This window comes from Microcaecilia unicolor, chromosome 6 (genome assembly GCF_901765095.1).
Source record: "Microcaecilia unicolor chromosome 6, aMicUni1.1, whole genome shotgun sequence".
NCBI lineage: Eukaryota > Metazoa > Chordata > Amphibia > Gymnophiona > Siphonopidae > Microcaecilia > Microcaecilia unicolor.
In genome coordinates, this window is record NC_044036.1 from 39433104 (window position 1) to 39456470 (window position 23367).

Consider the following 23367-nt stretch of genomic DNA (forward strand, 5'->3'; position numbering starts at 1 on the left):
AAGGGGAGGTCATTCCCAATTCTTTCCAGTGGTCATCTGGTCATTTTGGCCACCTTTTTGTGCCTTGGTCGTAAGAAAAACAGGACTAGGTAAAGTCGTCCAAGTGCTTGTCAGGGACGCCATTTTTTTTTTCATTATGGGTTGAGGCACGCCCAAGTCCCGCTTTACCTATGCCTCCGATACGCCCCCTTGAACTTTGGCCGTCCCTGCGACGGAAAGCAGTTGGGGTTGTCTAAAATCGGCTTTCGATTATACCGATTTGGACAACCCTGGGAGAAGGACGCCCATCTTCTGATTTGTGTCGAAAGATGGGCGTCCTTCTCTTTCAAAAATGAGCCTGTTAGTAAATATAGGCGTAAAATAGCTAAATGTAAGAGACTTGTTTCTGAGCGCTGATATTGTTGTAGAATATATTGCCATATTCATATCTTTCTCAAGTGAGGAAAATTTTTGTTACAGAAGCAAGTGATGGCTTTCACCACAGAAAGCAAAGATGGATGCCTCTGGGACAGATGAAGTAGAAAAGTTAAAGTCAAAATTTAAGTCTGCATGGCGTAATATGAAATACAGTGAGTTAAATTATTTCATCACTAGCCAAATATCAAGTAATTTTTCAAACCATTTTTCACAGTATAACTGTTCTCTAATAAAGCAGTTAAATGGAAGGAAAATACTAACGTAAAAATAAATAGCACAAATATCTTAAGTGTACATGCAATGTATGTACAGTATGAAATGATAAAAATGGATCGCATAGCAATAATTAGCCACCTTTTAAAAAAATGTATTTAGATTTTGCTCACACCTTTGGAGTAGTAGTTCAAGGTGATTTACATTGAGGTGCACTGGGTATTTCATTATTTGCTTCTACAGAGTTGATGAACTGTTTTGTACTTGGTGGACTTTCTCTGTAACTGCAGGAACTGTGGTGGATTTCAAAGTGTAGAAACATTATACTCCTAGACATAACAAATCTTAGATAAATCCCTGTGAAAAACATATTGTCTCATATTGTGCTGCTGAGGTAGATATAATGGTTATTTTTGTGGTACCCTCTCAGTGGAATGCTTACTAAGGGGGGGGGGGGGGTAGTGTTTTAGTGCGCACTAAATGCTGGAGACGCCCATAGGAATATATATGTGTCTCTAGGGTTTAGCGCATGCTTATTTTTAGCAAGGATGCTGCTTTTCTGAGATTTAAACAGAGGCTGAAATTTTGTTTTTAAGTTGGTCTATAAGGCACTGGGGTACGTGAAGTGGAGCTCAGTCATTGTTTGGTTCTTTTACTAATACTTCCCTTTTTGCAAGTTTGTCCTGCTGCTTCTTTTGACTCCTTGTAGTTTTTTTGTAATTTAAATGTTAGATGTTTTAGTTGAACCTTTCTCTTTCTTGTGTGCCGCCTTGATGAGTAGACTTGAAATGTGGTTAAGCAAGCACAAAAAAAACTTGACTAGACTAAATTACCTAGTTTAGATGCATCCTTAGAGTACCGATGGTTCAATGGATGTCTGCTGTCTTAGTGGTTATCCTGAAGCTTTAGAAAAAGAAAAAAAACACATATGAAGTGCAGATGGAAACTTGCTGTTCTAAGTTTCAGAAACAATTGAAGGTGCTTTTATTTTCCCAGAAAGAACAGGGAATAAGGTTGTTTGGAGTTTAGTTGGGCTGCAGATGCTTAGGCTGCTTGCTGTTTTCCTACTAATTAGGTTATTTAAATTATTAGTTGCAGTCGTGTTTATGAGATGCTTTAATTTTATAGTTAAATGTTCTAGTATATGGTGTATTTGTAGTATATATTTATATATCATTTGATGTATTATGTTTTATTTTGTCAACGGCTTTGAACATATTTGAGTCTTGGGAAAGTGGTATGTAAATGTTTTAAATGAAAAATAAAATAAATGTGACATTTTATTAACTGTTATCTGAGTTCAGTTTTATATTACTCTGGACTTGGTGGGGTGGACAAAAGTTAGGTAATATGTTTCAGATTTTCAAAAACTTTTGTTTTTCTAACTGATCAATTTGGGGGGGGGGGGTTGAATTTTGTCATTAATGTTCACTTGGGACCCTGTTATAAACTACAGTGAAATGACAGGACCTTCTAGAGAACTAAGTGACATCATAATTCAAAATATACGATCCGTCGGCTAAATGCTTTAAATGTAGTGAGATGTTTAGAAATGTGACAGAATATTTTTCTAGGATTAATACTTTTTTTTTGGTTGTTGTTGACTGATGACAATGAGACTTTATTTCCTTACCCACTTGACTAATTCTAGGCCCTTAGTTTGAGAGCCAGTGATTTCTCCTAAAGCAGCACATGATATATTTTGTCTGTTTACTTTTTCTTCTGTATTGGTGTCAAATACATTAGATCATTTTGTAGGCTTGAATAAAGGATTCTGTTATGTCAAATAACTGTTTAATGGCTCTTTCAGACCTAATTTCTTTAGATGTTATCTTTCCCAAGTGTCCTTTGATGTGAAGTAAACAAAGAGCTTCTGTTTTATGCCTCCTGACTGAAACTTGACTAGAAACACCATCAGATTGCCTTTGAAAATGCTGCATTGTCTGAGTTTTATCACAGAACGCTTTGTTCCCTTTGAATCTCTTTAGGCTGGGTGTTGAAAACAAAGACCTATTTCAGCAGAAATTCCCCTGTTTTCTTGTTGGGAAAATGTTATCATTTCAAGTCTGAAGGTAACTATACGAGTTTTTATTCTAAGCTTGTTTATAACAATAACATCTATTTAGTAACCTCACAGTTATTGTGGCAAATAGTGATATGAAGAAAACTTAGCCAATTTTCATTACCAAGTATCTGATATCCCCTCTGATCTTTCTAAGAGGATGTTATGCAGTAGTTACATAATTCAGTTGAATGTTAAAATGATGGCAGATTTTTCCTTTTCTAGATCCTTTATTTATTTTTATTTTTTTTTTATAATTTTCATTTTATTACATAAAGATGATATTACATCAAAATGCATGGAATTCACAATATTCTATACAATCCAATTATACTATATATAAAAATAAGGAAAAATCACCAAAATAATTTGTCCACAATGGGGAGAATCCAAGAAAGGAAATATATCCATGTATAAAATACACAGCAATAAACTTAATCGACTTAAATCATTGACCAGTAGGAATTTGGAATCAAGCAGCCTAGTCAGCACATTTAACCAGGAGATTCCATTCCAGGGGTATCTTTTACATTCTCTCGAGCAGCCACAAATTCTTGTAGTCTTTTAGGGCACGTAAAAAGATAATTAACTCCATGCAAAGTAATCATACACTTACAGGGAAATTTAACTAGAAACGTACCACCAAGTGAAAGGATTTTTGGTTTAAAAACCATCATTTCCTTCCTCCTGGCTTGGGATTCTTTTGAAAGATCAGGGAAAATCTGAATTTTAGCACCCATAAAGACAGCATTCATTTTCTGGAAATAAGTACGCAATACCAAATTTTTATCCGATTCCAGGGCAAAAGTAGCAAGCAACGTAGCTCGATCTGAAATTTCAGATCTTTCAAGAAAATCAGTCGAGTCATTCTGTGGAGATTCTGGAACAGCATTTGTTGATTTCACTAATTTTTTAAGATAAACTGTTCTAGTCCTTAAAAAATGAGTGAGTTTCCGTGGGAATATCCAGTATCTCGAAGAAATATTTTTTCAAAAGTTCAATAGATGTAATAAATGGAGAAAATGGGAAATTCAAAAATCTTAAATTGCATCTTCTAAGCTGATTTTCCATATATTCTATTTTACGTGCCTGGACTTTGTTTTCTTTAATTACAGAGACCACTGTAGTTTGCAGAGTTTTTATTTCAGAATCCACATTTTCCATTTTAGATGAAAACTTTTCAACTCTAGTGGAAATCTGTAATTCAGTAGCTTTTAAATGATTTATTTCCATCTGGGTATGATTAAATATTTGCTGAAGAGATGCATTCACCCCTTGAATGGCCTCCCAGAGAGTGTCCATAGTAACTTTTTCCGGCTTTAACATACCTCTTCCTAATCCAGGAGATATTTCCCCTTGGATTACAGCTGGGGGTAAATAGCCCCCTTCAGTTGTTAAAGTACCTGGTGTAGAGGCGAAAGCTGGTCCTCCCCCAGTCGTTGGAAAGTCGCCAACTTCGGACGCTCCCTCAAACGACTCTCCTTCAGCTCCGCTAATCCTTCCAGGTTGCGGAGGAGTCAAACCAGAAGGAATGCTCAATGTAGCGCCCTCTGTGCTGCGCTCCAACGTTGGCGTCATGGAGCTACCAGAGGCTTGAACCGGCGTTCCCAGTAACCGGATTCCGAAACTTTCCAGCTTAGATTGAGACATGGTGGGTATTCCAGCTGCGCTCAGGGAGGCAGGGGCAGCAGTTTTACCTTTCCTCTTCCCCATTACTTTTGGGGAGCGCACCGTATTGCCGACCCACAACGGTACGTTTCAGGAGCTCCCGTAAACGTGTCTGGTCAAGCAGCCATCTTGGATCTGGATCCTTTATTTTTATGTTTTTAGTCTGCCCTTCCATGTCAAATCTGGGGTGCAAGAATCCTACTACTACTACTTCTTAACATTTCTAGAGCGCTACTAGGGTTACGCAGCGCTGTACAGATTAACATAAAGGATTGACATAAAGGACAGTCCCTGCTCCAAGGAGCTTACAATCTAAAGGGCGAAATGTCAAGTAGGGGCAGTCCAGGTTTCCTGAATAGTACCATAGTAACATAGTAGATGACGGCAGAAAAAGACCTGCATGGTCCATCCAGTCTGCCCAACAAGATAAACTCATATGTGTATACCTTACCTTGATTTGTACCTGCCTTTTTCAGGGCACAGACCGTACAAGTCTGCCCAGCAGTATTTCCCGCCTCCCAACCACCAGTCCCGCCTCCCATCACCGGCTCTGGCACAGACTGTATAAGTCTGCCCTCCACTATCCTCGCCTCCCAACCACCAATCTCTCTTCCCCCACCTGCTCCGCCACCCAATTTCGGCTAAGCTTCTGAGGATCCATTCCTACTGCACAGGATTTCTTTATGCATATCCCACGCATGTTTGAATTCCGTTACCGTTTTCATCTCCACCACCTCCCGCGGGAGGGCATTCCAAGCATCCACCACCCTCTCCGTGAAAAAATACTTCCTGACATAGAGGTATTATGGTTAGGTGCCGAAGGCGACATTGAAGAGGTGGGTTTTGAGCAAGGCTTTGAAGATGGGCAGGGAGGGGGCATGGTGTATGGGCTCAGGGAGATTATTCCAGGCATGGGGTGAGGCGAGGCAGAAGGGGCGGAGCCTGGAGTTGGCAGTGGTGGAGAAGGGTACTGACAGGAGGGATTTTGTTACTTGCGTTCTTTTTGTTGCTGGATCCACTAAGATCGTTGGAGCTACTTCAACAAAATAAACTAAGAACATTTTTTTAGGGTAGAGAAGGGACCTTATTTCTGCCTTAAAAAAACCAAAACCAGGCCTTTTCTGCATACGCTGGTGGGCCTGCTTCACTTTACAGAGGTTGGGTGACAAGTGCCAGAGATAGAAGAACGCAGGAGAGATCAGGGAAATACCTTTATAGGTTTGGAAATAAGAATTTTAAAAATATAGTTTTGAGATATAGAGAGACATTTTTGAAAGGAGGTGCAAGTCAGAATAGAGAAGTCCAGCTCATAACAGCCAAAACGGACATCCATCCTGTGTGTATTTTCCAACAGGAAATATGTCAGGCTCTCTCATTTGAAAATATGTGAGATGTGTGCCCAGCATATTTTTCTGTTTGGAGGGCTTACAATAATTTAAAAAAAAAGATGTTAAAATGGGAGTTGAACCTGGGTCCCTTGGTATAAAGTCCAGTACACTAACCGCTAGGTTGCTAAGAATGTCTATGATATCTGGAGCTGTCATAGAGCCTGGCATCCCCTTTCAGTATCATTTTCAGTAGAGAGGGAGGGGGACAACAACCACTGGGGGATTAAAGAGGTATCATGCCGTAATCCCCCAGTGGTCAGCTGCGGAATCAGAGCATCTTTTTGTACACTGGAATATTGAAATATTAGAGTGGACTTCGAAGGAAGATTTTTGAAAAACAGAATTGTAAAAAATAAATAATAAAAGATTTTGTGTGTTTCAAAAAAAAAAAAAAAAAAATCACAAACTAAGCTGACCTTTTCAAACATTTTTCACTGGATGGGGGGGGGGGGGAGGGTAGAACCCCTTAAAACTACAGTATATATGAAGTATCATTTGGACATAAATAGCAGGGCTCTGTCATTTGTGTGCTCTCATTGATTGCATTAGTAAGATTGAATGGTTATTTATTTTAAAAATGTATTTAAAAATGTATTACCTGCACCATTTAAAATCCTAAGCAGGGTACAATATAAATGTACACAATTTATTACAGACATAAAATAACTCTCCACATACAAATTCAGTAACATGCCTCTGTCAACTCATTTCTAAAACACTATAAAACCAACCTTAGAACTACAGGTGCATGTCACAGTTGTATTGCTGGATTTTTGTTTTCCTCTAAAGTGTGGGCAGAGGACATGCAACTGAGGTTTCTAACCTCAGAGCAGAGCCATTGGAAGTGAACAAACTCCACCTGTCACCCTGTTTTGAGTCACGTGCTTCACATTATTTACAGATCAGCACTTGTCATGTAGTCGTTTATTGAATGAGACTTGAGGTCAGTTTGCCATTCAACCTAAGAAAAATCTATAATGTTCATTTCACAGGTTTCCAACTAGTAAGAAATAAACATTAGGATCAAGAAAATGAAGACACTGGAATAATTCCAGAAAGGAAAAAATAAAGTAAAGGAGCACGCGTTATAGAAACAGAGTCATGACGGCAGATAAAGGCCATATGAGTCTGCCCATCCTCTGTAACCCCTAATTCTTCCTGTTCCTAAGCGATCCCACATGCTTATCCCATGCCTTTTTAAATTCTGGAACAGTCCTAGACTCCACCACCTCCACCGAGAGGCCATTCCATGCCTCCACCACCCTTTCTGTGAAATAGTACTTCCTTAGGTTACTCCTAAGCCTATTTCCTCTTAACTTTGTCATATGCCCCCTCATTCCAGAGCTCTTTTCATTTGAAAAAGGCTCTCTTCCTGTACATAAATGCCCTTGAGATATTTAGACGTTTCTATCATGTCTCCTCTCTCCCTCCTCTCTTCCAGCATATACATGTTGAGGTTCATAAGCCTGTCCCTATAATTTTTGCATTCAAGACCGCTTACTAATTTCGTAGCCGCCCTCTGGACCAACTCCATCCTGTTTATATCTTTCCGTAGGTGCGGTCTCCAGAACTGCACACAGTACTCCAGGGAGTCCGTTCCATGCATGGGGTGAGGCGAGGCAGAAATCATTGCTCAAAGCCCACCTCTTCAATGTCACCTAACCACTACACCTCTACTCAGGAAATCTAGACTGCCCCAACTTGACATTTCGTTCTTTAGATTGTAAGCTCCTTTGAGCAGGGACCGTCCTTCTTTAATTTGTACAGCGCTGCGTAACCCTAGTAGCGCTCTAGAAATGTTAAGTAGTAGTAGTACTCCAAATGGGGCCTCACTAGAGACTTATACAGCGGCACTATCACCTCCTTTTTCCTGCTGGCCATGCCTCTCTTTATGTACCCAAGCATCCTTCTGGCTTTGTCTGTCGCTTTTTCTATCTGTTTGGAAGCTTTAAGGTCATCAGACACAATCACCCCCGCTCTTCCTTCGTACACTGAAGCACTTCCCCCTATACTGTACTGTTCAGTCGGAGTTTTGCAACCCAAGTGCATGACCCTGCATTTTTTGGGATTAAATCTTAGTTGCCAAATATCGGTCCAGTCCTCCAGCTTCACTAGGTCCTTCCTCATGTCTTCACATCCTCCAGGGTGTCCACCCTGTTGCAGAGTTTAGTATCATCCGCAAAGAGACAAACCTTACCAGACAGCCCTTCCGCAATATCGCTCACAAAGACATTAAAAAGAGCCGGCCCTAGGACCGATCCCTGTGGTACTCCACTGACGACATCTTATTCTACAGAGCAAGCTCCATTTACCACTACCCTCTGTCTCTACCATTCAACCAATTTTTAACCCAATCAGTTACTCTAGGTCCCATACCGAGGGCACTCAATTTATTTATCAGTCGCCTGTGCGGAACCGTGTCAAAGGCTTGCTGAAATCCAAGTATACCACATCAAGCGTCCCTCCCACATCCAACTGTTTGGTCACCCAGTCGATGAAGACAGTCAGATTAGTCTGACACGACCTGCCACTAGTAAAGCCATGCTGCCTCAGGTCCCGCATTCCATTTAGTTCAAGAAATCTCACAATCCTCCTCTTTTAGAAGTGTTTCCATTAGTTTACTCACCACTGAGGTCAGACTGACAGGTCTTAATTCCCAACCTCCTACTTACTTCCACTCTTGTGCAAAGGAACCATATCCGCCCTTCTCCATTCCACCGGGACCACTCCAGTTTCTAAGGAAGCATTGAAGAGGTACTTCAGCAGAGCCGACAGAACTTCTCCGAGTTCCTTAAGCACCCTCGGGTGTATCCCATCAGGCCCCATCGCTCTGTCTACTTTTAGTTTGGCAAGCTCCTCACAAACGCAGTCCTCCGTAAACGGGTCTTGGTCTACCATACATCCATCCCCTTTAGCCTTTGTTTTCTGCAGCCCTACCCCCGGATTTTCATTTGTGAACACAGAGCTAAAATAATTAAGCAGTTCAGCTTTAGCCTTATCTTCCACATATTTCTCTCCCTCAGCTTTGAGCCTCTTCATCTTTCTGAGTCGTCTTATAACGTGCAAAGACTAGCCTCCTTACCCCTATCTTTTCAGCTACTAGTACCAGAGAGACCTTCTTTTCCTCTTACTTTTATGTAATTTTCTAACATAAAGGTTAGTTGCCTTTAATATAGCTCCTTTCGGTTTCGTCCATTGCTATTCTACATCCTTCAGCTGTTCCCATCCCGCTAACTGTTTCCTGAGAAATTCCCCCATCTCGGCAAAGTTAGTTCCTGTGAAATCCAGGACCTTCAATCTCGAATGAGCTCTCTCTTCTGTTTTAATATTGAACCATACCATAAGATGATCACTAGATGCCAAATGGTCTGCCACCTTGACGTCAGAAACGTACCCTCCATTCGTAAGCACCAGGTCCAGAACAGCTCCATCCCGCGTCGGTTCTGTTACCCACTGCTAGAACAATTCTTCTTGTAGGGAATCTAAGATCTCTTTGCTTCTAGATGACCCCGCAGCCAGGACACCCCAATCGAGTCTGAAGAATTAAGCAGATAGTCTCAAGAATCTGCTTGATACTTTCCCTTTACCTGAAAGCAGAAGAATGAACTGCAGGCATGTGACAGCATTCAGTGCTACTGCATTGGCATGAACCAAGGCTGTTAATGTGCTTTATAGGCCTCGCTAGAGAATGATATGGTTACCGTTATCGCAAATATACAATGGTAAATCTGCGATAACAGCAACACTCGGAAGCAGGAACAAAACTTTTTACCGCCCCACAGGAATGGTAAAAAGCCTTGTTCCCACGGTAAAATAAATTGCTGTCCTCCCCACGGGTGCCACTCGGGTATTGGAGTCACTTAACACTTTCCTGCAGCCAGTCGGCAGCATCGGCGATTCACACAGGCCAGCTCCTTGGCCTTCCTCCTGTCAAGTTCCACCTTCTACTGCAATTTCCTGCTTAGCATCAAACAGGAAGTTGCAGTAGAGAAGGCGGCACTTGGGCAAGAGGAAGGTCACTGAGCCGGCCTGGGGTGGGGGGCAAGAGAGTGCTGGCTGGAACAGTAGAGAGGGCGGCACTTTGCAGGAGGAAGGCCATGGAACTGGCCTTGGTGAATCGCTGCCAGCTGGCTGCGAGGAACGGGAGCGGTGTGGGAGAAATGCTGGGTGGAGCAGTAGAGAGTGCGGCACTTTGCAGGAGGAAGGTCATGGAGCTGGCCTTGGTGAATTGCTGTTGGCTGGCTGCAGGAAAGCATATATGACGGGGGGGGGGGGGGAGCAGAAGAAAAGTGCTGACTGCAGCCACGTGCAGATGCCAGCTGTTGAGCTGACAGTGTTTGTTTTCAATTAAGAAAAAGGAAATACAGGGAGAGCTGTAGTTGTAAGCTCTATACTATTAAAATGAGTATCGATACTTGACCAGGGAAGGAGAAAGTAATGATAACATGTCTTTGGGCCCATAGAGAAGGATAGTTGGATGATTTGATGAACATTGAAGCATTTGCTAAGATGCATAGACACTAAATGAGAAAAAAATTGCATTACACATTTCAGGGTGATTTGGGAACAGAAATAAAATATCCAGAGGTCTCATAGAATCATTTGGCTAAACTGGGAGCACTGTTCATTAGCGATGGTGCTGTAAAGCTCATGTGCACTTTTTTTTCTTGTAGAAATGGTATCTCATTTTTGAAAGGAAACTACCCAAGTTGTCCATGGTTTGCCTCTCCAGTTTTTGTGGTCAAAGGTTTTCTGCAAATAAGCCATATTGATTTGAAAAGCAATCCTACATATACTGTATTGCCTGTCTCACTCTACCCTAGGTATGATTAGACATACATGTGTAGTAGAGCCCATGTGCACTTTTAGCAAAGTTGAAAAAGGTCAAGCTTTAAATAAAAGGCCATTTTACCGAGTACGGTAAGTACCTATTTACTTAGCTAAATGGTTTTCTAAAGTTTATATGCCACATACATGTGTAAAAATGACATGTTCATACATCTGGTGCTATTTCATAGATGAGGTAATTTTTTTTGTTTGTTTATTCGATATACCGTCTCTTTTGAGCTTGAGTCGAGATGGTTTACATACATTGTACAGGTACTTGCACTGCTCCTAAATGGATCACAATTTAAGTAGAATGTTGTTCAACGCAGGGGGAGAGGATAGGTAGATAGAGAGGTGAAGATGGATGTTGGGATATGAGCATAGGGGATATAGTGGACAGGGAAGTATAGGGACACAGAAGGGAGATGCTGAACATGGGGGACAATAGGGACACAGAAATGGAAGATGGATGGTGAACCTGGAGAGAGAAGAGAAGTCAAATAGAGAGGAGAACCTGGTGAATAAATTAAGAAAAGACAGAGATAAGCAGAAACCAGAGCCTGATAACAATATGATTTTAAAAATACAATGATCAGACAACAAAAGGTAGTGAAAACAATTTTATTTTCCATTTTGTGATTAGAGTATGTCGGATTTGAAATGTGCATCTTGCCAGAGATAGTGTTAGACGTGGCTGGGGCCCGGGGCTTAAATTTGGGGTGGGATCCCAAAGCCCACTACCAGGCTACACTTTCTTCACCTTTCCATCAGGCTTGGGGCTGTCTCTGGTCAGGGGCTAAGGGCAGTTGCCTTAATCGCACTGCCCTAACACCATCCCTGGTGTGTGCCATCTTTATATTTTGCATAGTACAGGAGTAAATGCATCTTTCTATATCTCTGGCATTATACTAAATAACTGTTTGAGGCTTGTGCAGATGGAGGGACAGAGCTCACGGGGATGGGACGGGGACAAACTTTGTCCCTGTGTCATTTTCTGTTCCTCGCCACTTGAAGTGGGACCTGGGATAAATGACAGGCCTTAATGTGGGTCAGTGTACTGTAATGCACACAGAACTATACTTGGTGTTCATCTTTTAAATCTAGCCCTCAACTGGTCATTTGGAGCATGACAAATTAAAAATTTGGAGGGAGCTTTGAATATGGTGAACCAGTCTTAATAATGGTTAGTTTCAACAGTTCAGTCCATAGCAAGAATTGTACTCCTACTGAAGGCAAGTATCAGTGGGAAGTAGTACTGCTTTAAATTGTGATAAAGGTCTAGATTCTATATATCACGCCTAAGAAACCAGCGCCAGAAAAGTACAAGCGGATTATAGAATACACTGAGTGCCCATCCGTGTGACTTCATTTAATTGCGGGCAGTTAGGCTAAGTAAAACTTGGGCGAAGCCTAAATTAGGCACAGACCGGGTGTATTCTATAACAATGTGTATAGATTTTAGAAATGCCTGTAACCTGGCAATTCTGCGCCCATGGCCACACCCACTTTTCAATTATGCGAGTTAGAATTTATGCACATCATGTTACAGAATACGCTTAGTTGTGTGCATAAATTCTAATACCGTTTAATGTCAACTGCTTGTTAATTGGCAATTATTGGTGCTGATTTGGCTTGTTAAACAGAGATGTCTATGTTGTAACTTGCTAAATGATTCTCTTACAGAACAACCGGAACATTCTGTAGACTGGCCAGAATTTAGTTTGTTAGATGATGAAGTTATTTGTGGCAGTGTGGAAGAATTTCGCAAGGATTTCATTTCCAGAATATGGCTGACATATAGAGAAGAGTTTCCGCAGATAGAGGGATCGACCTGGACGACGGATTGTGGATGGGGCTGTACATTGAGGACTGGTCAGATGTTGCTGGCTCAGGGCTTGATACTTCATTTACTTGGTAGAGGTGGGTTTCTGCAATTAAAAGCAATAAATGTTGGGTTAGCATTTTGTTTTTTTTTTTTGTGAACCTTAACCCAATTGTTTGAGTAGATCATCTTTTTGGATATGCTTGTAGCAACACAGATAACAGAATGAAATAATTGTTTAGATAAGTGCATCCTATGTATCTGGATTTTTTTTGTAGACTTGTCCATTTGAAAACCTTTCAAGGCATTATAAATATGGATTTGTAATTTTAAATGGACTAAGTTGCAGGTTAGATTAATGTTGGGGATAGGTGTTTATATTTATTTTGTTCTACATATGGTTATGCATTTAGAGGCTCTTGTACTAAACTGTGCTAATTTTTGCACTGACTGCATGGGTAGCACAGAAATTACTGTGCAGGAAGTGCAAAGGCTCTGCAGCAAATGCAGGGGGCATGACCACCATCTGCCTTGCATTTACTGCACAGGGCAGATGGTTACTGCAAAGACACTGAATTATTGCAATACCTGATAGCATGGGTGCATCCATACTATCAAGCACTGCATGTAACCATGTAACAATATACTGCGGTGCAGGCCAATAGCAGGAAAAGAGAGAAAAATCAGAATGATCAGGCTGCAACCCTGAGCCCTACACAGTAAGTACCCTCCCAGAACGCTGACCCTCCAAGTCATACTTCTTCCCTCCCCACCACTTACAAATTCAGGGCCCTGCAAGCCCCACTGGTAGCAGTCCCAAAACTTCCCCACCAGTTCAACTTTTCCCTATCGTACTTCAGTGCTGCTGCTCAGGTTGGTGCCCCCTCTTCCCCCCCCCCCCCAGTGGTTGTCTCACAGTACTACCATAGGGGAGTCGGGTGGCAGTGGAGAGGGACTGCCTCCCAGAAGGGCATAGGGTTGGGGGGAGGGAAGAGAAGGGAGTCCAGGTTTCTATGTCAGGGGTGAGGTTTCTGAGCAACGATGGACAGGATTGAACTGGGGAGTAGGAGGATTGTTGGTGGGAACTCAAAGGGCCCTGAATTTGTACAGGGGGGTGGGGGTGTCAGAGTGTTTGAGTTGGAGAGGCTGGGTTTGAGATTGGAGGAGGGCACTTATTGGGTTGGGGAGAGAGATCAGACAGGGGTATTGAATGAGGGAGTGCCACTGTGTTAAATGTAGCAGCTGTGCTTCCGAATTGCTGGTAGTGCAACTGCACTTACTACCTTCTCTTGAGATGGCAATAAGCTCGCTAGCTGTCACAAGCCAGCCAGGGTGGCCCTCTGCTGCAAAAGAAGGAACAGGCTCAGATGTCACAGGGGCAGCAATGAGGCAAGAGAGGAGAAGCACAGATCAGCTGAAAGGTGGCTACTGCTGCCACCCGCCACTGCCAGTCTTTGACCAGTCCCACTCCTTCAGTAGCACTTATGTGACAAATGGGGTAGGTCTCCTTGCCAGTGTGCTACAATGACATCCTCCAGCTATTGCCTCCATGTTGAGGAGCACAAGGGTAATGGACAGATGGCAGCATCAGAGCTCCAGGAGGCAGACTGTCTTTTTGGCAGGCTTTTGATTGAAACCGAAAATCAAAAGTCTGTATCATATCACCAAAATAAAGTGTTGATGGTGTAGTTTAAAGAAATTGAAAGGAATTTTCATAGTGATGAAGAGGTATTTGTAAACTTGATAGATGGTTTTTAATAAGTTTGTTTTGCCACCTTACATTAGTAAATTAGACCAATGCACAGAATATACGTTTCTAATTCTCTTGCAGCATGGGTATGGCCAGATGCAGCACATGTGGAAAGTTCAGACTCTGATTCATGGACAGTGCATACAGCAAGAAAGCTTGCTGCATCGTTTGAAGCGTCTCTGACGGGGGAAAGGCAGCTCAAGGTCGTACCAGCCCTTAAGCCAGTACAGAAGAGAAATTGTGTGGACGATGAAACTGCTAATGAAGTTTATCACAGAAAAATTATCTCTTGGTTTGCTGATTGCCCATTGGCCCCCTTTGGTTTACATCAGCTAACAGATCTTGGGAAGAACTGTGGGAAGGTGGCTGGAGACTGGTATGGTCCAGCTGCTGTTGCTCACCTTTTGAGGTAATATTCCAGACTGTGCTCTTAGTGTAACAGCTGTAATTTCAAGGGAAAACGGCTGAAAGTATTTGAGGTTATATTGCATAAATTTTCTGCATGGCAGGCAGTTAAGATAAAATGGCTTGTTTTTTGCACAAGTTTTCTAGAGTTGTCACCATAATTTTGTTCTTTTGATTTTGTTGTTTTATTTTTTTTGTGTGTGTGTTTGATGAGAGGGTCTCTGGGGAAATGTGAGTACTGGTTTTCTAAGATGGACTAAAATCTGGAGGATACTGAATTTAAGGAAAATACCTTTCAAACTAACAATTCTTTCAGTCTGAAATGTGCATAAGATTATAGAATATTTTTATACTGTGACCTGAGGGCTGTAGTGTACTAAATAGTATAATGAAATGTCAAAACTAAAATTGATTATTCAGTGTTTCTTAGCATGCTTCTAGTTTTAGAGAACTGTAATTGTATGGAACTATTATAATTACATCATAGTAATGTTGAAGGGTCTGTGATAGTCTGCTGGGGGAGGAGGGGTAAATCAGATGTTCCTGTTTAGTATTGCATTTTATAGGCCATTACAAAGATACCGATTGTTTCCTTCAGCAATTGCAATCGTTTGTACTTTGTTCTTCAGTTACTCCAGTTGATTCATTTGGATATTGTGATGTTACCATCAACTTTGAGATGGAAGCATCTACCTTTTATCTACTGGCTTCTTTGCCTTATGGCAGTTTCGCTTCCTGTGCTGCTTGTTGGGTTCTGCTGCTCAGCATGATTTCATTCAGGTTCTAATAACTTCATGCCTGGACTAGTGCAGTATTGTTTGTCAGAGTCAAGCTGCTATAAAATACTACCAGGCTACTACTACTACTATTTAGCATTTCTATAGCGCTACAAGGCATACGCAGCGCTGCACAAACATAGAAGAAAGACAGTCCCTGCTCAAAGAGCTTACAATCTAATAGATAGATTAAACCATGTTACACCTTTGGTATTACTGCATCCCTGGCTTCCTGTATTCTAAAGGATTGCAGTTCAAAATTCTAGTTTTAGCCCACAAAAGCCTTATGTACAGATATTCTCTCTCTCTTTTTTTTTTTTTTTTTTTTTTTTTTTTTTTTTTTTTTTTTTAATCTTTCTTCCCTCGTACTCCTCAGGCATAGGCACTTGTATAAGAGGCTGGGGAGACTTAGCCTCTCTAATAGCAATCACGACCTCCACCTACTGTCCCAGGCTGCCGGAAATTTTCCTCTCTCCTACTCCCAGCGGTCCAACAGTGCTTGCTAGCCTGCCTTAATCACTGTTGACAGGGGCACCACAGCGATTGAAAGGCTCTGCTTCACTGCCTCGATCTTCCCTGTGATGTGTCCTGCCCATGCAGAACAGGAAATTACATCAGAGGAGGCAGAACACATCACAGGGAAGATCGAGGCACTCAGGTAGCACCTTTCAATCGCTGCGGTGCCCCTGCCAGTAGCGATTGAGAGAATAGCAAGCACTGTTGGACCGTGGGGAACAGGAGAGAGAGAGAGGTGCTGGAACTGTGGGGTGGTGGGCGATAAAAGGGAAGAAACACTGGATTTGTGGGTGAGAGGGAGGGAGAGCTAAGTGCTTCTCTGCTGGAACTGGAGGGCAGAGGGAGGTACAGAGACAGGATCATATAGAGTGCCTTTGGTATGGGCCCTAAAGTGACTGGGTTAGAAACTGGTTGAGTGGAGGGCAACAGAGGGTAGTGATAAATGGAGTTCACTCTGAGGAAGGGGATGTTACCAGTTATGTGCCGCAAGGTTAGGTTCTTGGTCTGGTTCTTCTTAACATTTTTGTAAGTGATATTGCTTGAAGAGCTGTCCGGTAAGGTTTGCGTCTTTGTGGATGATACCAAAATCTGCAATAGGGGAGACACCCCTGATTGTATGGATAGCATGAGGAAGGGATCTAGTGAAGCTTGAAGAATGGCTAGAATTTGGCAGCTAAGATTTAATGCTAAAAATGCAGGGTCATGTATTTAGGCTCCAAAAACTCAAGGAAGGCAATGTAATACAGGAAGTGAAATGATTCTGTACATGAAAGAAGAGCAAGTTTTGAGGGGGTGATTGTAATTGTTGATCTTAAGGTGGTGAAATAGTAAAAAAAAAAAAAGAGCGACTGCAAAAGCTAGAAGAATGCTTGGGTGCACAGGGAGAGGAATGGCCAGCAGGAAAAAGGAGGCAATAATGCTTCTATATATGCCTTTAGTGAGACCCTCATTTTGAATACTGTGTGCAATTCTGGAGACTGCAGAAGGGATCCCTGGTGAAGATTTCTCTTGCAGTCAGCCATCGCAGGTGGTGTAGATAAATTGTCAGCTTTTATTGCATCAGCAGAAATGTCCAGTGAGCTCCCCTTGTGACTCATTGGTATGAGGCCAATTACACATTAGAAGACCTGAAGTTCTTTGCGATTAAACATATATGCACCAAGTGGAGAGGTGGTGACATAGAAACACTGCTACTCAGGGAAGAACAATGGTACAAATCCGAAAGGATTGAATTTAGAACGTAATCTTAGACCCTTTCTATGAAATCCCTAGGTGTATTGTGGCAGTAATGCATTAAATATGACAAGAAGGGAGATATCAATAGGAAGAATTAATTATAAATTCATATTAGAACGTGACCACAATTTATGGTGCTTGAAGTAGGTCTGTCTCATGTCTCATTTCTGTTTTTGTAACATAAGCAAGTTTTATTACATTATACAATATTTTATAGGTCAAAACTATATAGTCTTTCAGTTATGTTCTTTGTTAAATATTATTAATGGATATATTTTAATGGAGTTGGATGAGCCGTATAGGAACCTTTTGTGTGTGATGTCTTTGAGTCTTAATGGGAACATTTTTGTTTAATAATAGGCATGCCCAATATGCTTTACGTAAAGGATGTATTTTTACGTTCCATTTGATTTTAATTCCCTAGCCGCTTCAGCCTTTCCTCATAGGGAAGTCGTCCCATCCCCTTTATCGTTTTCGTCGCCCTTCACTGTACCTTTTCTAATTTCATTGTATCTTTTTTGAGATTCAGCAACCAGAGTTGAACACAGTATTTGAGGTACGGTCGCACCGTGGACTGATACAAAGGCATTATAACATCCTCATTTTTGTTTTCCATTCCTTTCCTAATAACAGTCTATTTGCTTTCTTAGCCACCGCAGCACACCGAGCAGAGGGTTTCAACGTATCATCAATGCCGCCGCCTAGATCCCTTTCTTGGTCGGTGACTCCTAATGTGGAACCTCGCATTATATAGCTATAATTCGGGTTCCTCTTTCCCATATTTGTCACTTTGCACTTGCTCACATTAAACATCATCTGCCATTTAGGTGCCCAGTCTCCCAGTCTTGTAAGGTCCTCTTGTAATTTTTCACAATCCTCTTGTGATTGACAACTTTGAATAACTTTGTCATCAGCAAATTTAATTACCTCACTAGTTACTCCCATCTCTAGACCATTTATAAATATGTTAAAAAGCAGTGGTCCCAGCACAGACCCCTGGGGAACCCCACTATCTACCCTTCTCCATTGAGAATACTGACCATTTAACCTTACTCTCTGTTTTCTATCTTTTAACCAGTTTTTAATCCACAATGGGACATTACCTCCTATTCCATGATTCTCCAATTTCCTCTGGAGTCTTTCATGAGGTACTTTGTCAAACGCCTTTTGAAAATCCAGATACCCAATATCAACCGGCTCACCTTTATCCACATGTTTGTTCACCCCTTCAAAGAAATGTAGTAGATTGGTGAGGCAAGCTTTCCCTTCACTAAATCCACATTGGTTTTGTCTCATTAGTCCATTCTTTTGAATATGCTCTGTAATTTTGTTCTTTATAATAGTCTCTACCATTTTACCTGTCACCAACGTCAGGCTCACTGGTCTATAATTTCCCGGATCTCCTCTGGACCTTTTTTAAAAATCGGCGTTACATTGGCCACCCTCCAATCTTCTGGTACCATGCTCGATTTTAACGATAAATGACATATTACTAACAATAGTTCTGCAAGTTCATTTTTCAATTTTATCAGTACTCTGGGATGAATACGATCCGGTCCAGGAGATTTGCTACTCTTCAATTTGTCAAATTGCCCCATTACATCCTCCAAGTTTATAGAAATTTCATTCAGTTTCTCTGACTCGGTCAGCTTGAATACCATTCCTGGCACTGGTATCTCTCCCAAATCTTCCTCGGTGAAGACCGAAGCAAAGAATTCATTAATCTCTCCTCTGTCTTTGTCTTCCCTGATTGCCCCGATTCAATTTTTCACAAGTGGATTTGGGCAGTGCAAGTAATTATGCGAAGCAATATATATTTGAGTGTCTTCCTAACAGATAATTGGCACCTGTTTCGAGTGTGTTTTGCTTCTGTGCTGCTTGTATGCTTAACCCAGTGGATCAGGCAGACAGGGGCTCATTTCAAAGCACTTAGCCTTACAAAGTTCCATAGTAACCTAAGAACTTTGTAAGGCTAAGTGCATTGAAAATATGCTTCATTGTCAACTAGATGAGGTTGTTAATCATAGTAAACACAAATGTACTCAATGGGTCTTCGAGCTCTGTGAAAGAAAATGCAGATGTACTGACAGTTACTTTAAGGAACTATAATAACCAATTTTACCCTCGAACCGTTATGTGCTACTTTGACAGTGGTCTCCACATGTATGTTAGGACAGGCTGTCTTTCTGAAGCTTAACAAAGTGTGAGGTATAAAACACTGTTTTAAGCCCAGGGCACCCTTGCATTTTCAAAATTGTGTAACACACCAGCCTCTGTAGAGCAGGTAGTGTAGACACGAGAGGTGACTCAGAGGGCCAGAGGAAAAGCTAGTTTGAAGGACTCTGAGGAGGTGGTGCTTTGTGCACCCGGTTATTGGTGCCCTTTACACCGTTTACTCATTCCTAAACCCCAGGGCTCATGCTGTGTCTAGAAAGGAGAGAGGTTTGTGTGACTACACATGTGCTCAGGAAGGAGCTCAAATTTAAGAGCCACTGTCTATGTCTCTTGTTGGCTGTGATGTGCTGAGAGTGTAGTCTAGAGGTGCTGGTGTAGGCCTGATAATCAGACAGTGGTGAGTTTCTTTTTTGGAACACTCAATCAGTTCTGAAGGCATACAGGTTAGGAAACACTGGTTTGCCCTCCATTGCCCCAGGAGTACCTGTATATAATATGTAAATCACTTTGATTGTACAGGTGGTATATCAAATCTCATCCCCTATCCCCTTTCACTTTGTAGTTCAATCACTACTGATATTTTGAAGCTCAATCTATGTGATGTGGAAGAAGCTATAATCTTTCTGTACTTCTCTCTGTTTCTAGAAGAGCAATCGAACAAACACAAGAACCCAAGTTACAAGGAATCACTATCTATGTTGCTCAAGACTGTACAGGTAAACCTCTTAAAATGTCATTTTTGTTAAAGCAGGTCACTGTGTATCGCTGAGTCTGGTGATTGGCTATAGAATTATAAAAGCAGTAGGGGCCAGATTTAAGGATTGATGATAACTCTGTCCTCACTCCATGTGAGGGATATAGTGATATATAGAGCCTTCATGTTATCCACGAAATAAACAGCTTAATTCATTGAAAGTAGCTCTGCTGCAAGTACAGCCTACACTGAATACCCCTTTGCTCACGTTCACAACATTTTTCTAAGTATAGGTCTCTGGTGGTGGTTTTGGGGGGAATTATTGTTGGATTTGCTGACAAGTGACACAGCCGCAGTGATTGAAACAAGCATCTTCTGTCTGCATTCTGGACCTTTCCTCTGCTGCATCCCACCTCATATGATGCATCTTTCTGTAGCTGCATGGGCAGGAAGCAACAGAGGCTGCTTGCTTTTAATCACTGCGGCTGTATTGCTTGTCAGCAAAGGCACTTTTAGTACTGGGAGGTATATGGGAAGAGGGAGAGACATTGGATGTACCAAGGGGTGGGGGGTGGAGACAGACAGTGGGGAGAGATGCTGCACCGGGGGAGGAAGATAGAAGAGGGAGACACCAAAGTGTGTTCAGTATGATTATTGGGGACAAAAAAAACCCTGGCTTTTTTACTGCTGGTTTTGAGGGTCTGCCAGCAACTGGCTGGCCTTTGAAATACCATCCAGGCCAGCTGAAAACAAACTAGTTGTCAACCCTGGTTCAGGCCCTCCAAGACCTAGGTTGCCCACCTCTGCCTTTGAACTTGAGTCCTCTGATCTTTAGATACGACATTCTCCTCTGAAACAAGTACTGAGTTCTATTATTCATTGGTTGATTGTCTTTTATTCGAACGCTTGCAGAGACAGAGATGAACCATATGTGCTGTAAAAATTATTTCCATTGTCGTATGGAACAAGTGTGGTGGTCTCATTTGCCTCTGGATTTGAACTATTTAAAAAAAATGTTATAAATTGTGTAAACCATACTAAACCTTGTGACTGTTGATTTCCAGTGTATCATGCAGATGTCTTTGATAAACAGTGTTCCTCTTCAAGTGTGACAAAGATATCAAAGCAGTTATTATTTTAGTTCCTGTGAGACTTGGTGGGGAAAAACCCAACATGGAGTATGTTGACTTTGTAAAGGTATGAATCATAATTCACATTTTTAAAACATATTTGTATATATGTAGTGATATATGTGAAGACATTTAATATGAAAAGGTGTTAAATGTTAGTTTTTGTCTAAATGTTTTTTTTTTAATTATCATCAAATAGTATATTGCATTTCTAGCTAGTGGCGCTTAATATATCACTGTAACATGGGGATGAGACTTCCATCCTTGTATCAAAACTCATGCCAATATCATAATTCTTACTTTGACAGAAAAATTTAGTTCTTAATGCATAGAGCTCTGTCATCTTTCATCAGACTGAGATTTTATTGTGATTGAGCAACCTAGGTTACTGTCGTAAGCCTGCAGTGTTAAAGTGATACTCAGCCCTGCTATTGTAGAGAAGATTTGGTGACTGTTTTCCTGTTTATAGGATTGAAAATCAAAAGTACCTCTCACTCCAAACCTAAAAAGGTCATGTGTATGCATAAAAAAGAGATCCCCACCCCACTTTGATTCCAAACTTCAAAACATCCTGTGTGCATATATAAAAAAAGAGACCCCCTTCTGTTTCAGTAAACTCTATCGTTCTGACAGCATAGGTGCAACCATAGTGAACATTCTGCCAGATGATGTAATCTCACAGCCTTCATAGAAGGCAATGCATTGATAATCACTACTGAAGCATTTTAAAAAGTTGGATCTAGTAACATAACATAGTAGATGAAGGCAGATAAAGATCTTCCCCAGTCCATCCAGTCTGCCCAACAAGATACACTCAGACTCACTTGATCCTGATCTGTCCCTGTAGAAGTCTGCCCAGCACTGGCTTTGTTCTCCAGCCATTAAAGTTGTCATTGACTACCCCCTCCAGCCCATCCAAATCTGTCCAGCCACAATCTGGGCACAGGCCAGTGTTGGGCAGACCTCTATGATCAGGGCACATAGAAGTCTGCCCAGCACTGACTTTGCTTCTCAATTACTGGTGTTGCCATCTAATCACAGCTAGACTTGTGTGGTTCCATACCTTCCATACTGGATTCCTTTCTGTTTATCCTATGCATTTTTGAATTCTGTTATTGTTTTTTGTTTTTTTTTAAATCTCCACCACCTCCTGTGGGAGGGCATTCTAGGTATCTACCACCCTCTCCATGAAAAAGTACTTCCTGACATTATTCTTGAGTCAGCCCCCATGCAACCTCAATTCATGCCCTCTGGTTCTACCACCTTCCGTCTTTGGAAAAGGTTTGTTTGTAGATTAATACCTTTTCAAATATTTGTATCCTATCATATATCACCCTTTCCTCCAGGGTATACATCTTCAGGCCCTCAAGTCTCACCTCATACCATTTTTTTTCACTTTTCTCTGAACCACTTTGTCTCTTTACGTCCTTGGCAAGATATGGCCTCCAAAATTGAACACGATACTCTAAGTGTGGGGTCTCACTAATGACTTGTACAGGGGCATTGATACCTCCTTTCTTCTGCTGGTTATACCTCTGTATTCACACTAGCATTCTTCTGACCATGACCACTGCCTTGTCATATTATATTATTTTGTCACCTTGAGATCTTCAGACACCATCAGCCCATGGGTTCCTCTCCTGAGCTGTGCTTATCAATCTCTCTTCTATCTGGTATATCTCCTTTGAATTTCTACACCCCAAGTGCATCACTCTGTACTTCTTCACATTAAATTTTAACTGCCAGACCTTTGACCATTCTTTTAATTTTTGGAGATCTCTTCTCATGGTTTCTACTCCCTCCAGGGTATCCAGCCTATTGGTTATGTTCGTGTCATCTGCAAAATGGCAAACTTTCTTTCTTAACCCTTCAGCAGTGTCTCTCACAAATATATTAAACAGAATCGGTCCCAGTACTGATCCATGGGACATTCCACTCTCACCTTCCTTCCTCCAAGCAAATTCCATTATTTATTTGGATTTTGCTCACATAAGAATAGCCCTACTGGGTCAGACCAAAGGTCCATCTAGCCCAGTATCCTGCTTCCAACAGTGGCCAATCCAGGACCCAAGTATCTGGCAGAAACCCAAATTGTGGCAACATTCCATGCTACCAATCCCAGGGCAAGCAGTGGCTTCCCCACCCTCTGTTGCCTGACAACCAAGTTCCAACCTAGTTCACCACTTTGGGTCTTAAATTCAGCCCTCTCAATTTATTCATGAGTCTTCTGCGAGGAACCGTATCAAAGGCTTTGCTGAAATCCAAATAAATTATATCTAGCGTATATC

General features: G+C 41.5%; 1 protein-coding gene across 1 annotated transcript in view; it reads left to right on the plus strand.

The window, feature by feature from the left end:
- Nucleotides 1–23367, plus strand: part of ATG4C (autophagy related 4C cysteine peptidase) — a 66721-nt gene that overhangs the window by 6145 nt on the left and 37209 nt on the right. The window contains 7 exon segments of the mRNA XM_030206723.1: nucleotides 460–569; nucleotides 2619–2702; nucleotides 12259–12495; nucleotides 14229–14556; nucleotides 19901–19971; nucleotides 21014–21055; nucleotides 21058–21146. Coding sequence (XP_030062583.1) covers nucleotides 494–569; nucleotides 2619–2702; nucleotides 12259–12495; nucleotides 14229–14556; nucleotides 19901–19971; nucleotides 21014–21055; nucleotides 21058–21146 — 927 coding nt within the window. The 5' untranslated portion in view covers nucleotides 460–493.